General features: G+C 39.2%; 2 protein-coding genes and 1 pseudogene across 4 annotated transcripts; 1 reads left to right on the top strand and 2 right to left on the bottom strand.

The window, feature by feature from the left end:
* The first annotated feature begins 25 nt into the window (after positions 1–25).
* Positions 26–4,038, top strand: LOC133926608 (PTI1-like tyrosine-protein kinase 3; annotated as a pseudogene).
* A 1,922-nt stretch (positions 4,039–5,960) lies between these two features.
* On the bottom strand, positions 5,961–11,769 carry LOC133926585 (CMP-sialic acid transporter 3). The gene is made up of 16 exons (XM_062372595.1): positions 11,597–11,769; positions 11,307–11,517; positions 10,463–10,579; positions 10,108–10,164; positions 9,685–9,762; positions 9,459–9,503; positions 9,119–9,175; positions 8,797–8,922; positions 8,142–8,219; positions 7,957–8,026; positions 7,383–7,490; positions 6,925–7,058; positions 6,768–6,838; positions 6,508–6,556; positions 6,360–6,423; positions 5,961–6,238 (listed from the first exon to the last, which is right to left on the bottom strand). Exons 2-15 carry the CDS (start codon positions 11,463–11,465, stop codon positions 6,373–6,375), a joined length of 1,200 nt encoding a protein of 399 aa, XP_062228579.1. The 5' UTR covers positions 11,466–11,517; positions 11,597–11,769; the 3' UTR covers positions 5,961–6,238; positions 6,360–6,372.
* A 1,199-nt stretch (positions 11,770–12,968) lies between these two features.
* On the bottom strand, positions 12,969–15,576 carry LOC133926568 (uncharacterized). Of its 3 annotated transcripts, none has more exons than XM_062372584.1 (3): positions 15,141–15,574; positions 14,863–14,893; positions 12,969–13,564 (listed from the first exon to the last, which is right to left on the bottom strand). In XM_062372584.1, the coding sequence occupies exons 1-3, from the start codon at positions 15,523–15,525 to the stop codon at positions 13,561–13,563; spliced, it is 420 nt and encodes a 139-aa protein (XP_062228568.1). In that variant the 5' UTR covers positions 15,526–15,574; the 3' UTR covers positions 12,969–13,560. The 3 variants fall into 3 exon arrangements, with proteins under 3 accessions (XP_062228568.1, XP_062228560.1, XP_062228551.1); XM_062372567.1 differs by lacking the exon at positions 12,969–13,564 and adding an exon at positions 13,695–14,180 and having other exon boundaries at positions 15,141–15,576; XM_062372576.1 differs by lacking the exon at positions 14,863–14,893 and having other exon boundaries at positions 15,141–15,572.
* Positions 15,577–16,719: the final 1,143 nt, after the last annotated feature.

The following is a 16,719-nucleotide window of genomic DNA, read 5'->3' as shown; positions in this document are numbered from 1 at the left end:
GATAAGCACTGGACGAGCAAATAAAAAAAAACTCTTTAAAAAGGAAAGAGATAAAAAAACAAAAAACGCGCTATAAAATACGGCCACCGCCTCCGCCTCTCGCATTCGAGACGAAGCCGACGAGCTCAGCGGCGACGCCGCCGCAACGCAAGCTCCCTCGAGGTACCTCATCTCCGAACGCTCACCCAAATTCCTGCCTCATCCAAGCTTTCGCGGCCCCTCTGCTTTCGGTCGTCTCGCCAAATGCGGGCGATCGGGCGGTGAAACCGCGCGAATCGGTGGAATTTGCAATGGAGTTGTAGGTGGCTCATAGGGTGTGAGATTATGCGAGGGTTTTGGGAGAACCGCGTTTCGCTTGGCTATTTCCGTGTAGTTATTCTGGCGCCATGGCTTGGATCTCGGTGTTGCTACGTGTGCTTGGGGTTTTGGTTGCGGTTGAAGTGAGCGATCTTACGGGGGGCTGCGGGCTGCCGGGCTGTGTATAATGATATCACAGATGATGGGTTTGGTAGTGAGGTGCTGGTTGTAGAGGTTTATCTGAGGTGATTTTTGTGCCCAATTTTTTTGAAATAAATTAAAATGGCTACGTGAGTCCCCTTTGAGCTGTGTATTGCAATGGGTCATCTGCCTGGATACGTTCCCCATCGGTATATATGTGAATTTGAAGTTAAGCATAATTGTATGTGAGAGTTGACATAGATTCTAGCTATGTTCTCTACTAGCACAACAGCTTTGTCTTCCGTATTGTCTGTGTTAACATGCACGACGTCAAAATGTGTGCGCTGATAATGTGATCGTTCTCCTGATTAAATATTTGTGGTTTACAGAATATGTGTAAATTAGAGTAAAAGATAGTGATGTGGCGTCGCTGGGTTTGCTGCAATTGTCAAGTGAATGAATCCGATCAGTATGAAAATGGGCATGTCAAGGCCACAACCAATAATTTTGATGGTATGCTCTTTTCACCTTACCTGAATTCTCTAATGTTACATTCCTGACGTGCATGCCAGTTATTGTGAACTCTGTTTCTGCTGCACTATCTAAATTTCACTTTTCTATAGATAATTTGATGCAATTTTATCCTTTTATTCAGGGATGACAAAGGGGTTGAAAGATTCTGCTACTGGAAAAGCTGAGCCACACAATGCTGCTCCCCATATCAATATTCCTGTTCTATCCTTGGATGAACTGATAGAAAAAAAACTGATGACTTTGGGTCGAAGGCTTTGATATGATGTCCTTGATAATGAAACAAAAATGACAGTGAAGAAACTTGATTCTAATGAAAATGAACCCACCACAGAATTCTTGACCCAGGTTGGCTTTGTTATTACTTCCTAAAGATAGGGATTTCTCTTTTGGTTATTTCTTGGTGCTACAGGTTCCTAATTAAGCAATCATGCTTACTTTCTGATGCTAGGTTTCATTGGTTTCAAGGCTGAAGCATGAAAACTTTATAGATATGTTGGGGGTACTGTATGGGGCGGAATCTGCGCATAGTGGCATATGAATTTGCCACCATGGGTTTTCTGCATGATATTCTACATGGTATGATTCTGCATATCCTCTACAGTTCGTTAGATAACTCCCTGCTCTTATTTGAATATTGTAGCTACAACGGATGATTTTAATCTTTTTCAAACTCATGCCAATAGGAAGAAAAGGAGTTCAAGGTGCGCAACCTGGTCCAGCATTTGATTGGATGCAGCGAGTGAAAATTGCTGTTGATGCTGCGAAAGGATTTGAATATCTGCATGAGAAAGTTCAGCCTTCTATTGTCCATAGGGATATTAGATCAAGTAACATCCTCTTATTTGAGGACTTCAAGGCAAAGATAGCATACTTCAATCTCTCAAATCAGGCTCCAGATATGGCTGTCCGGCTGCATTCTACTCGTGTGTTGGGAACCTTTGGATATCACGCTCCAGAGTAAAAATCCTATGCTTAAAATAACTATATGTTTATCATATTTAATATTTGGATCAGTATTTACTTTTCGTTGTGCTTCGCTGCTTTGCATGCATTTTCTTGTTAATTTTCCAATAGATCAGCAAGCCAGGTGGTGTGCATCAATCATGGAAAGTCTGTTTTGTTGAAATAGAAGCTGTATATGCCCAAAATATATGGCTTGTTATTTCTAAAGTTAAAGGTTAGTTTTGTATTTATACATACGCTTATTTCCAAGTCATAAAGCAACATTAGAAATCAATTGTACTCTTCTTAATATTTTATCTTTCCGAATTTCTGGCACTTCACATGATTTTTTTTTTTTTATCTTTTAGCCTTTGTCCATTGGATAGCAAACCACTTTTTGAGAAGTATATGAAAAGTACCTGTGGACCACATTGTGAGTTCTCATTTTCTTAGTGTGTAGTTCTACCTGAGAACGGTTACATGAAAATCACCTGCCTGAAGCTAATCTTGTAAACTGTCCAGTTCGCAGAAGTATATGGTTATGGACCTCCCCCATACCAGGTTAGGCTAGTTCATGACTGTTCTCGATTCAGACTGGGTGGCAGGCTGCCAGCTGCTGCCCATTTTAACATTCTTGTTACATGCAAACACATAAAATTTTACCTCATTTCTGGAGGGAAAAATGAAGAAAAATTACATATCACTCAGATAAGCAGGCTGGCAGAAACTGGCCAGTCTCTGCTCAGGCCATGGTCAACCACCAATCTTTTGTGCTATTTTTGCTGGTACCAACCAATTACTTATAACTACTAGCAAGCTATAATCAAATACTCTCCACCTAGCAATAATCGGTTTGATGCTTGGTATTGGTTTTTAGATTCTTGCGTTAAGTGATACTGTTGTCTGATCATCCTTTCAATATTGTACACATTCTATGAACTTCTGCAGGTACGCGATGACTGGTCAGTTAACCCAGAAAAGTGATGTATATAGCTTTGGAGTAGTTCTCCTGGACCTTTTGACAGGTAGAAAGCCAGTAGACCATACAATGCCTAGAGGGCAGCAGAGCCTGGTAACTTGGGTAATGCTAACTTGCTAACTTACTCATTTTTCTTTTTGCGGTTAGATGTGAATCTATATCAGTGGCTGCAATTGGCACTGTATTTGGTCAAATTAATTCTAGCGAAGCAAAAAAAATGCACCTATATGTACAGTAATGTGGTTTCTTAAATTTTCATTTAGTCTGGAGGGTCCAAGCTAAATCTTTGTTACAGTAGTTTTCTTGCTTGGGTGTATGGTATGACGTGGGCGATGTACTCGTCAATATCTTAGAATGATGCGGAGCAAATCCTAATGGTCAGACCTGTCTGATATTCATACATACTAACCATGTTTTACTTCATTAGAGTAAGTCTATCCGGGTGCCCTTTTCAATGGTGACAGCTTTTATCTGTGGTCTGTGGAGAGTTTGGCTGGCCGCATCTGGACCAGAATTCCTTAAACTCTCCAAAAGCGACTACAATACAACTGAAGTTATTCCATTATCTGCAGCATATGCTGCAGTGCATTGCTATCTGAAAAAGTCTATGTGATCATCGGAGCGCACATTGCATGCCCTCAAAACTAGCACATTGTATGATCTTAAAGTCTGATCTGGTATGATGATAACATGACACAACCCCATCCTTAATGGAGACCATGTTCTCACACCAGTTCTCTGAGAATGCCTTGCTTCTGTTGTGCAGGCTACACCGTGATTAACTGAAGACAAGGTGAAGCAGTGTGTAGATCCTCGGTTGATGGGTGTATATCCGCCAAAAGGGGTCGCTAAGGTCCCCTTTAATCTCTCTACACGTGCTGCATGCATAAGCTTGGAACAGCTTGGATCATCATCACAAAATGATCGGTGTCGCTTCTCAGATTTCGACAACTAACTGCACGGAGGACGGTTTATAGTACTGCAACGACAACGGAGCTTGTGCATCCTGCCAACAGATTTCACATTCATTTGTAATACGTCAATTTTACCCCAATCGAACTATCACGTCTGTTCGGATAACCTTTTGAACTTTTAAACTGTCTATTTTACTCTTCCAAACTATCAATACTATCCATTTTACCTTCCGGAGTAGTTTTTCTCGGTGGTTTTGATGATGTGGTGGCGGTTTTGCTATGTGACAGTCCTAGTCAGTGTATTCAGTCAGTGTGCTGATATCAGCGTTGCGCAGTAATTTAATTTTTTTAGAAAAATAATTCATGAAAATAGATTATTCCGAAAAATAGGTTTTATGTTTAGAAAAAAATCTAAAAAATATAAAATGATTTAGATAAATGTTTTAATATGTTTTTAGCTCTGTTTTTACTTCTGTAAATATTACTTAATATTTTTTAGTGTAAAAATTATTTCAAAAATGTTAGAATAAATATTTTAATTCGGAAAAAATAGTTTTAGGAAATATAGATTAATTCTGATAAAGTTTAAAAATATTTTCTTTAATAAAATAAATGCTTTTAACATGTTTGTTGTATATAAAATTAGTTTTAATTCTAGAAAAATTAGGTTTAATTTCAGAAAAATAGTTTTCGTTATTTTTAGCTGTAGTTTTCGCGTCGTTTTTAGCCATTTAAAATTAGTTTAGTCGTGCTTTTTTGACACATTTTGAGCACATTTAGACACATTTGGTCATATTTTAGTCACATTTGGTCACATTTTAGTCATATTTTGATCACATTTGGGTACATTTTGAGCACATTTTGGCCTATTTCAAACACATTTTTGCTAAATTTGGACACATTTTAGGCATATTTGGCCACATTTGGACATATTTTAGCCATATTTGTGTATATTTTAGGTATATTTTGAGCATATTTTGAGCATATTTGGACAAAATATGGCCAAATGAGCCCAAATATACCAAAATGTACCCAAATGTGCTCAAATATATCCAAAATATGGTCAAATGTGCCCAAAATGTGACTCAATGTGCCAAAATATGACCAAAATATGTTCAAATATGCCCAAATATGACCAAATATGATCAAAATACGCCCAAATAAGACCAAAATATGGTAAATATGCTCAAATGTGCCCAAAATTTACAAAAAATATGCTCAAATGTGTCCAAAATATGCACAAAAGTACAGCTAAACGAATTTTAAACAGCTAGAAACGACGCGAAACTACAATTAAAAACGACGAAAACTATTTTTTTAGATTTAAACCTAATTTTTCTAAAATTAAACTAATTTTATATGCAACATAATATATTAAAAATATTTATTTTATCAAAGAAAATATTTTTAAAATTTATCAGAAGTAATCTATATTTTCTAAAACTATTTTCAAAATTAAAATATTTATTTAATATTTTTGGAATAATTTTTACACTAGAAAAATATTAAATATTATTTACAGAAATAAAAATAGAGCTAAAAATATATTAAAATATTTATCTAAATCATTTTATATATTTTGGATTTTTTCTAAACATAAAACCTATTTTTTAGAATAATCTATTTTTATGAATTATTTTTCTAAAAAAAAATTGAATTACTGCGCAACACTGATATCATCATGCTCACTAGGACTGTCACGTAGCGAAACCACCACCACGTCATCAAAACTACCGAAAAAATCCACTTCAAAAGGTAAAATAAACGTTATTGGTAGCTGGGGAGTAAAATTAACGGTTTAAAAGTTTATACGATTATTCGGACAAACGTGATAGTTCGAATGAGTAAAATTGACTTATTTGTTCATCTTTCAGAAAACTGGAGTTCTAAAGCAAGTCTGTATTTTGGCCAGCTCCGGGAATGGAATCTGTATTTTGGGCAAATGTATAGACTAAAATGTGTATATGCCTAGTTTACGAGTCGCTGGATGTCATTGGTAATGCTCAGTTGGCTTGATCTATTATTTGAGGTGCCCTGGTTCACATATTTAGTTCAGCGAGGTACATGTAAGTGGATTATTGGTGCTTTAATTGATTCATCGTGACAATCGGCAACCCACAAGAACACTACGATGCAGTCAAGAGCGGGGAAAATGTTGGAAAAGGAGACTGAGTAGACTTTATTCCTCGCTAATCTTATCACATCAGTTTTACCACCACTAAGCTAAAGGTAGTGCCTCTTCCACTACTGTGTCTCTGGAAGCTCACCATTGCGCCGCCGAATATGCATATCCTTACTCCGCTAGTCCGCCAACATCATGACAGCAGTGTGGCTTCCGAGATATTCTCTTTTCCACCCTGACTTTCGGATGCCCTGTCGGTGATATATGTGCTACTCATGTTGAGGAAATCGAGCGCCTCAGCTGGCAATCCTGTCAGAAATGGGAGAGTTTTAGAGATGTTATGGAGGATGTGCACTTGTTAAAAAGTTGTAACGGATTTCTGTAGCAATACAAGAATCACACTCTGGGAAGTAAAGAAAAAGTGGAGAACCTCTGCTGTAAAATCACACAGGAAGAAGAGGCTGCCTTTCGTCAGATCCATGGCGGTGTTTAGCCTGCATACATGTATGGATAGAACCGTCATTAGTTATCCGGAAGAAAGGGCGGATCGCATCAAATTCTGCGTACTAAATATTTACCTCACTTGCCATTGAATCAGTCGTAATGACATACACGGGTTCCTTCAATCTGTTGAGCACCATCAAACAAATTGTGTTACTAAAACGCTTGAAAGTCCACTGATTGCAATAACGTGCACTGCACCGAGTGTTAGTCACTACATCAAAAAGCAAGAAATTTCTCCTGAAGGTAGAATGGTAGATGACAGAATGGAACTTCAGGACACTGCCAAACTACCAACTACAATAGAGTCAAACATAAACAACATGACAGGACAAACCTGTGATCATGAGCATCAGCCATCTCAATTTTGCTGGTTGGCAGTTCATCCTTAATTTGGTTAGAAAGATACTGAAAGAATGGAAATGAACCAGAAATATTAAGAGTAGGAAAGCTTCGATAAAAACTGAATCAACAAAAGAAGGAAAGCAAGTTACCTGATGCATAGATATAATTACAATTGATATTCCAAGAATAAAGTTTATAGTCAGAGTATGACCAAACAATACAGCAGAGGCTACTCCAGTAAAGATAGTGGCAATTGTTGACGAGTACTTCTTCAAAATTGTATCTGCACTCAAAATTTAGTTGCTTAAATCTTACTAGAGCTCAGCTTGCCAAACTATCATAAAGCAGTAGCAACTAGCAACCAATATGCATACGCCATTGAATTAGCCTATTCATGTGCATATGCAGTCTAAGAACCCACTAGTTATTTAATTAATGTTCATATTCAACTTTAGGCAAGACTGGTTTGCTGCATGCTCATGCAAGGTAACTTCTGATGGGTACATTCATGCAAGTTATATAAAGTATAAATGATACATGAATGATATCTAGTTCCATTTTAATAAAATGCCGAACAAGGAGTTTTAACTTTATGCTGGTAAAATACCTGCATATTTGAAGAAAAATGACGATAGTATGCCCTGTGCAGCATTGTTGCAGATAAGAAACATTGTGGCCCTTGAATGTCCTTCCAAAATGTTAAAGCTACTGGGTCCTGAAAATTTTACACAATAGTTGATTTCATACAGCACCATTACAAATTCCAGTCATAGTGGCATCAAAGTGGTCGCGTATCATGCAAGAAAACACTTTAGGCAACAGTTTCAAGTTTTCAACGCAGTTCAGTCGCAAGAGATCCTTATGTATGCTGTTCAATGGAGGTATCCCAGAAGCACAGTTGGATGAATAGCTTCTTGCAGTGAAAGTGAATATATTTATAAAAAAAAAGGATTCAATCAGTTGAAGTTTTCAGGTACATGTTAGGTTGTCATCAGATCAAGCTGTAAAGATAATTTATAAATCACCAACCACACAAAATTACTAGAACAACCAAGTCAGTAACCTACAAAAAAACCCAAGCTGACAACTGCACAGCACAACAGAATAGTTTAAAGCCAGCTTACATTTCACTATGCAATAAGCATATTGCTTCCCAGGAAACATGCTTTCTCAATAATTACCTTTGATGATGGCAGTGATCATAAGGCCAAGGAAATTGAATATTGCACCATATCCATACAGAAATAAGTTCTGAAAACATGAGATAAAAATCACAAACAAAAGGTGGCTTTAGTGAGATCAGTAAAAGCAATATGATGATTGAGCAAGATAATCATCAAAATGAAACACATGCATATGGTCATACCTGAAGATATATACTAGTATCAAATTGGCTTTTTAGAGCCTTTTCATTGTAAACTGAAGCCAATGCAGGAACTGTTATCTGATTGCCCATAAAAGTATGAAATGTCAGATGTCACGTTCAGTTCTGTTCTTTACAATTTTTCTTTTAATTCCACAACCAAATGAACGAAAAGCCGGACAGGGTTTTTGTGCCCTTAAGGATTGAATATGAATGTATAAATTAGTCCTGGAATGCCTAGAACAAATCGTTTCACATCTGATTTATGAAAGGTTCTGAATAGTGAATTCTATAGTTGTATGTCTAAAGTTTTGGACAGTGCAACTTGAACCTCAATATCAATTAATATGTTTGAATAGAAGCAATAGCCAGAAGCACAACATAGCAGGACCCCAAGAAAATGCAAAAGATACTAATGGTTGCAGCATTTATGACTACTGCAGCTAAGGATCAGTGCAGATGCAACACTTTGCTGCAGTCAACTGATTGCCAGAATGCCATGCTTATATTGTATATGCAAAAAAGAGTGCGCATAAGAAGTCCAAGTGTATAGTTAAACTAGCTTCCCTAATATCATGGGAGGTATGTTCTACTTTTATCCAACATGTACACTAGCTCAATTACGAAAGGATTCAAGTATGAGAAAACTAAATCTTACAAAAAATAGTGTATATAGGTAGGCTCCAGCTGCAACAGGAAGACCCAAAGCACTAGAACCTTCTGGCAATGATTTTAGCTGATTAACCGATATTCCGATTAACAAAAGAGCAAGGGCCTCCCACTGTCAATATGAAATAGCATGATGTCAATTACACAAGTTCTTGTAATCACTGACAAATAGTACATCTAGATTAATCCATAGATACCAGAAATAAATTGCGATATATACGTAACTTGCACGGTTTGAATAAAAATCTAAGTTTTGACCACTTTTAAGTATTGAAAACTGGGCGTATGGAAATTAAAAGAGAACTTTCCTGGATTGTGGAAAAGCGCCGCCTCATGATGATCTTTAGAAGCACAGCAATTACCAGAACCTGCAAATGTCAGTATAGCATAGATACATGATTAGTATCGCTCAAGAGTATGCCATGTGCAGCAAAACTCTAAACAAATGTTCAAAGACCAAAGGGTAACATATCACAAGGTGATAACTAATAGCTCCTTTTACGCCCAGATGCATGTGTGTTATACATGCAGCGTGGGATGGCGCGCACACTAACCTATGCACATGTTTGCAGGCATGCAAGTGTGTAACTACTAATCTTAGAGTTTGAAAGAGGCTAAGGCTAGCATGATAGTTAACACTTAATACCATACCTTGAGATTACCCAGCATTTTCACACTTGCAGGATTAAAATATAACTGCATAAAGCATAAGACTGATGTTAGAGAAGATGTACCAGATCCAGGTTAGGCTAATACAACAGTCAGAATCCACTCTTATGGTTCCTACAGATAGACAAAAAGGGGTGGGGGGGGGGGGTGATCACAAAAGTTCCAGACTGCCAAGTCCTGACTCCTGATGTGCTTATGGAAGCTTTACCTGCATTATAAACTTCAAATAGTTGTTGATAGCATATAGAAGAGCAGGGACTGCAAGAAGAACATTGTTGCGAGCAGCCTGCCCAGTGAAGATAGAAGATAGTTAGCGTGGCAGATAAGATCACTAATTTCCTGTAGTAATATTTTATAACGAATGAAGAAGAATGGTGGGATGTAGGAAGTAGTAAATAATTTACAAGACAGTTTCTGTACAAGTTTACATGAGTTGTAAAGTAAGATGTACTACAATGTATCAGTGTGACAGCATATGGCCAGACAGTGAGGATCCTATTCTCTTCGGAACAAATAGCATGTATTTTCATCATGTGGTTTCCAAATGAAAAATCAGTTCTCAAAATTGAAATCAGGCAAGGTCTTGATCAGATCCAAAATATAAACATGACATATTCTATGGTCATATTACCTGCACAAATGTTGACACTGTGAGAAGTGGCTTCTCTCCCACATTTAGACGCCTAGCCTGCAAAAGACAAAACCAACTAAGTAAGGATGTCAAAGAAATTAATATGAAGATATAGTAAAAATAGAAGTCTACAACACTCAGCGCTAAACTGAAATGCGAGAATTATGAACATAGTAATAAGGCACTAGCTTAGCAGCACATTTGTATAACTGCATGAGGAGATATGCTGTCTTACCACGAAGAAATGGCATTACCTTTGTTATCATTTCAGTCACATCTGATTAAATAATATGGATCTAAAAAGGAATGATGGAAAGGAAAGCAGTAGAATGGAACAATAGATGATTCCACATACCTGGAAGAATAGCATGACGATAGCAAATATAATCTTGGTAATCTCTGTCAAGAAGTTCACGCTGATCGGGCTAAATTTGAATTTCCCATCCACTTTACACATATACACTAATATAGGCTACAGAAGAAAAAAGAGAGGTGGAAATGTGTCAAGCAACTCAAGAACTTACAATGTGACAAACAACCAACGAATAACAATATTCCAACAATTAGCATTTGCAATTTATCCAAGGGTACCTTATTTCAAAGAGAAAAATGGGAGGTGGGGGGTGGGGAGTCCGGAATAAATTCACTATCAGCGATGCATACCATCTAATGATCATGATAGTTAGAACGCTAGTTATTGTGCTAGCAGATTGTGAATGTATCTAGACTAATGCTAACAGCATATCAGGAAGCACCTAATTTCAAGGTACCAAACTACCACAACTCATCTGTATATGAGAATTAATGAAGCCAGCCCTTCCATAACACATTGCATGTGCACTCTACCGAATTCAGACAAGGAAACAAAAAACAAGTCCCTGCCTACAACACCATGCAACATCTGCACAGTCTAGCATCAACACCGATATCGTTTTAGACTCCAAACCATCACTGGCTTGTGAAGCTCCACACATTTTTTTTAACATGTATAGCTAACCAAAATCACCTAGCTACAAACACTCATGACATTGTGCTTTCACTAACCAACAATTCATGAATAAAAACTTCAAAGCTCCTCAATTCGCCTCCTCAAACGGTCATCACATTCACCACCCTATGCAACACTTGGCGATTCGGCACCAAATGCACTGATCATAACCAAACCGAATGCAGAAGGGAAGCAGGCAAGCGGTCTTCACCTGGAGGCCGGCGAGCACGCAGTCTCCGGAGACGAGGAGCACGTTCAGCGCGCGCTGCCGCGACGACACGGTGGTCCGGTGGCTATCGTACGCCTTCGACACCGCCGGCGGCACCGGCACCTTCGCGTGGCACACGCTGCATTCCACCTCCCCGTTCATCTCCGCTGCCACCGCGGCAACAGGCTCGATGAAACCCTGCGGTTCCAATCAGCTGCGCCACAAACGGCGGAAAAATCAGGGGAAAAGTTCAGCAAAAATCAAGGTAAAATCAGGAGCCAACCAGAACGAACCAGGCGAAAGGTGGGAACAGGGAACCCTAGCAGCTGGCTGGCGCGCCCACCATCGGAGCTCGCGGGGACCGAGGCGATCGCGATTCGGAGCTTCTCGAAGGCACGGGTGTGGGCGAGGAGAGGGCAATGAGGATTGAGGAGCGGAGAGGAGGGGAGCGGAAAATGTAAATATAAATAAATATTCCGATGGAGTATCCCACGAGTACGAAAGGGGAAGGGCTTTGCTGTCAGATTTCGGTTTGTTCAAAAAACCCTGGTCTTACGAACTTCCACAAAATTCACTACTGCATTCCTGTAAGTCGTAACTAGCACTAATTTTCTGTTTATTTTTATATATTTTCTAAGTGTACATGTCTGAAAACTTTAAGTTTTCAACATAAGAACACCGACATTTATGAGTTTAGATGAGGGTGTTGTTACTGACAGGGGTAAGTGATTTTTATGTTATCAAATTTAAAAGAGCTTAGTGAGGTAGTAGGAGCGCTGCTAGCCGTGAGCGGAGGAGTATTAGTGCAGGGTGCCCTAAAATAGAGAGATTACTATGATAAAAATAACGGGTCTAGATTCGATAGCGAAGATGTCAATTATTGATAAATAGAGGAATACGAAATAGATGGCATAACCCAAATCCTATTAGATGGAGTGCACATTTGCATCCTGAAAACAAATAGAAAACCGAGGGTTCAAACTGAAACGTGCCACGGCCATTTCTGCTTGCGCGTCGGCCACCATCGTCACCGTCGAGATCGCTGACTTGCCGAGGATGGAGACGACGAAGTGGAGTCCACCCAGACAAGGGCTAGAATTCCAAACTACCCCCGTCCCTTGGCCATATTTGCACGCTGCCCCTCAGGTATTCGAAGAGACGAGGGGTGTTTCCGATATTCAACATGGCACTGGTGTGGCCGTACCGAACGGTTAGGGTCAAGGCCCCACATGGAAGCTTCGGGATCGTCGGGAGCCGTGCGCGCGGCACGTGTGTACTGCACGTGCGGTGGCACTCACCGACAGATAGATTTTCTTTTTTGTTTACACTATCTAGTGGCAAGTGCAGCAGAGGAAATGCATCACTGTGTGAGATAATGTGATCTGTATAAAAAAAGATCATGTGATAGTGAACTAGATCTGTAGCAGGATTAGAGAAAGCTCTGTAAATCAAATAAGATTATGTGTTCTGTGTGCCACAGCAGTGCATTCTCGTCTCTAAAGCTTGTAGGCTGTAGGATTACATACTCTTATACTGAATACTCTTACAGGATGAGGACACCTTTCCTTTCACTCGATTTGCTGTTAGGCTGAATGCATAAATTCTTTTTCAGAACTGAACCTTGACAAGCAACCAAACACTTTCTGCACTTCTGCAAATTTGTAATACACATAACCTGCAGATCTATTCATGCAAATGACGTACAATATCTACTACTAGAACAGATTTGCACAGCACAAAACAATATTGGAACCAATCAACCCATTGATTAGTAGCCAAACTCCACCCAGTACATTACAAGTGTACAACGATTAGCATTGCAAGGAGGTGCAAAAAGAACTAGCAGGTCTTACACATGCAAACGCTGCATTGTGCAGGCCATCCTGAGGAACGACAAGCGTCTGATTCTTTCATAAAAGCTCAGACCATGGATCGCATCAAGTTCTGTCGCTGTTCCGATGTCATGACTCACGATTCCTCCCCCTCCAAAGTTTGCAAAAGCAGTGATCACTTGTGTTGCATTGTTGCCTCGATGCCACGAAGCACAAGCACCTTCTGAGGAGTATTTGATCCTCATATCCCAAATCCATATAAGCAGATTCTTCAACCTCCAACCAACTTTCAGTTTAGCCCGTCATAGCATACACGTTATGTGATGAAGCAGCAGACATCCAGCCACCACTAGCTGCAGAGTTTGACAGTGCATGCTACAGCTTGAGCCCAATACTTCAGCCTAGCCTTCACTAGCTCTGGATCATCACCTGCAAGAGCCAATATAGATCAGCAAAGAACGACAGGTCTTTTATAGAAGAAATCAATCACAAGCAGAACAAAATCTCATGAGTAAAGGGACAACCCAGGTAATATATATATATATATATATATATATATATATATATATATGGTCTCATGGAGGAGATAGGCTGTGCACTTGCACTGTTGGATTTTTATTTATTTTTATTTTCATTTAGAAAAATGGACTTTTTTTTTGGCGATTTACAAAAATGGACGTTTGGCAAAGGTAAAATAATATTTCTTCGGATTTACGGAACCTCTTTTGAGGAGGAAACGTGTGCTGGAAAGGAGATAGCATAATTCTGTGGATCCTACTCTTGCTTTGCTTTATCGTGAAGATTGTCTTGGAGAAGACAGTTAGCACTTACTAAGAAAAGTGACATCAATGAAGGAAGCGCATGCTGAGTCTCGTTGCTTCTATATTGTGATATAACCAAGAATGCGCGAAACTTTTTCCACCCTCCACTATGATGAAAATTTCCTTTCTTTTCCCTTGGTATCAAATTTTCATGCAACCAAAACCATAGAATGGACGACAACAAAAAAGTAGGTAGAATCTTGGAGCGTCTATCATCCTCATTCCTTTTATGAAATAAAGTAAAAGAAAAGGTTTTTATTCTCTGTGCCAAACATCCTATGGAGTACAAAATGCAACAGTCATCAAGAAAAAAAAGGTAAAACAGCCCAGAAATAAAAAGGATTGAATCAGTATGACAGTATCCCTTAAGACCAAGAATTGAAGTTCTGAAGAAAGCAGTCCGAGCACATCAGTATGATACACTAATCCACCCTCCATAACACATCTACAATTCTTACAAAATCTTTCTTGCAAAGTTAAAAAATGTCATTGCAAATTATAAAGGGGGCATGGAGCTTGTTATAAAAACGAAATTTCTATTGCAATGGGGAAAAAAACGCATCAAATTAATTGAGCATACTGTTGTAGCAGCTAAAAGAGCAGCAACTTCATCAGAAGATATGTTCAGACACCTAGGGCCCAGGACAACCGAAATTACACATCCAACCATACCCCAATTCACCAAAAGGTGCTCAAAACTGCTTATAAGATTTTTCTAGTTCCAGTGCATATAGTGTGATACAATCTATTCAGCATGAACATCTGAAATCTTTTAATGGTACCAATTTATACAACGAGCATCAGGATACTGCTATAGTATTACCATCATTCAACTGTTCATCGGTTTTAAATCAAAAGGAAAATAATCAACTGAGTTATCTAAAGCTAGCTAATGGAGCAACGCACCTGATATATTGCAAACATACCCTCATCCTACCTGGGTAAAACATAAGACAATCAAATCTTTCGCGCACAATAAAGCATACTTTTGCCAGACGCATCTCAGTTGGACTTTAAGGTTCGAATTGTAATCAAAATGGACTACTAGATCACCAATCCTCGGGAAAAAAAAATCACCAAACGACAGAAAATCCCCACCTTTACCGCCAAAAACATTCATTCACAACATCTCAAGACTAAAAATTTGTCCAAAATAGAAACCTGAGCAGAGAAAAATGATTTACCAGGTCCAGAGATCCTCCAGTTGGGGAGGGGCGGCGTCTCGGGCTCCTGCTCCTGCCCCGGCGCCCTCTGCTCGTCGAGGAACCTCCGGGACATGGAGTAGCAGAGCTCGAGCGCGGGCAGCGTCCCGCAGAGCTCGGGGATCTCGTGGTACGCGAAGCCGAAGCCGAGGTCGAGGCAGCCCTTGAGCTCCTCCAGGTCCTCCTCCGTCAGGCTCCTCGTCCTCACCACCCCGCCGCTGCCGGAGTGGGCCGCCGCCTCGACCATCACGAAGCTGCTGCTCCGGCGCGTCCTTGGCAGCCTGCCACTGGTGCTGCTAGGGTTCTCCGTCGAGGCGGGGAGCTGCGGCTGCGAGGAGAAATAGGCGGTGGAGGAGATGGCCGCCATTTCTTCGCTTGGTTTGGTTTGGTGAGGTGCCTCGAGTTGGCTTGAGTATGGCCTATTTATAAACAGGCAAGTATTTCTTGGTTAAAAAATAGTAGCCTTTTTAGAGTATTTTTTAGATTTGTTTTTGCTGAGTAATTTAGGGTTTGCATTAGGTGGAATATTTTTTTAAAGTAGTTCTATTTTAGGGCCGGTTTCGCTGCTGTATTTTGCTATACTTTGTTAGCTTTCTAGTTGTTTAGTTCGTTACTATAGCTTTGTTGCTTTGATTGTATCTATTGTAGACTAATATTTTTACTAAATTTTGTTTAAGATGTAATGAACAATTTATTTGTCACACTAAATACGATTTTACTAAAAATACGATAATCGATAGTAATAAACCAAACATATTCTTAATCTTACCTGCCTAAACGCTGTCAAAGGGTGTTGTCCTTGTTTAATTTTTTACACCATGATGTAAATGAGTGTTAATAGGTTGTACAAACTCGATAGAAATTCAAGCTGAATTCGAGCCAGTGTTAGTTGCCGACCGAATTCAGGGATAGACTTAAGCTCGACTCAAATAGATTTGTTAATAGTTAAAATTCATATTTTTTCCTCTTAATTCCTAATTAAGAAAAATGCTCATATTGAAACAGAGACCATTTCACGTCACGTTCCCTTCCAGAAAATCTCGCTCCTTTACAATTCAGCTGCCTACTCTCGTTACGGTATCGAGATGTCGGAACCATGGATAAAAATGAAAAAATAGAAAACATACTTCGACGTATTTATAAAAAATATATAATATATTGATGTATTTATAAATCTAGCACTTGTATTCGTTACTTAAAATCTGAAAACATGATTTCGGTCCCTCAAAATCCAAAAGCAGCCCATACCCACTGATTTCAGCAACTCAGCTGCCGAATACGGTACTGTTCATCGTATTCGACATCTCAATTGTCGAAAGCTCTTTGTATTCGGCAACTAAGGTACCGAATATGACGTACAGTACCGTATTTAGCACCTGAGCTACCGAAATCACACCGACTGAGTCACGTGTTGTTTGTGCTTTGGGTGCATGCGAGTTTCGCAGCCCACTGGTAGGTAGCTAAATTAGCAGCGAGGAGAGATTTTTTCCATATATTTCTTTATTCACTTAATGGAAATTGATGGGTGTAATTTTATGAAGTAACATTAGGATGATACAAA

Source organism: Phragmites australis, chromosome 1 (assembly GCF_958298935.1).
Source record: "Phragmites australis chromosome 1, lpPhrAust1.1, whole genome shotgun sequence".
NCBI classification, from domain to species: Eukaryota; Viridiplantae; Streptophyta; class Magnoliopsida; order Poales; family Poaceae; genus Phragmites; species Phragmites australis.
Note: the sequence above shows the minus strand (reverse complement) of the source record. Positions and strands in the feature narration are given on the sequence as shown.

What these genes read in the sequence shown, in the direction of transcription:
- LOC133926585 (XM_062372595.1), bottom strand. Translation starts at nt 11,465, where the DNA reads ATGAACGGGGAGGTGGAATGCAGCGTGTGCCACGCGAAGGTGCCGGTG. An exon ending in AAATGCTGGGTAATCTCAAG is followed by an intron (nt 9,176 to 9,458) that starts GTATGGTATTAA and finishes TGACATTTGCAG; the next exon opens with GTTCTGGTAATTGCTGTGCT. An exon ending in GCTGATGCTCATGATCACAG is followed by an intron (nt 6,557 to 6,767) that starts GTTTGTCCTGTC and finishes GGTGCTCAACAG; the next exon opens with ATTGAAGGAACCCGTGTATG.
- LOC133926568 (XM_062372567.1), bottom strand. Translation starts at nt 15,525, where the DNA reads ATGGCGGCCATCTCCTCCACCGCCTATTTCTCCTCGCAGCCGCAGCTC. An exon ending in CTGGAGGATCTCTGGACCTG is followed by an intron (nt 14,894 to 15,140) that starts GTAAATCATTTT and finishes TGTTTTACCCAG; the next exon opens with GTAGGATGAGGGTATGTTTG. An exon ending in GTATGTTTGCAATATATCAG is followed by an intron (nt 14,181 to 14,862) that starts GTGCGTTGCTCC and finishes ATTTCATAAAAG; the next exon opens with GAATGAGGATGATAGACGCT.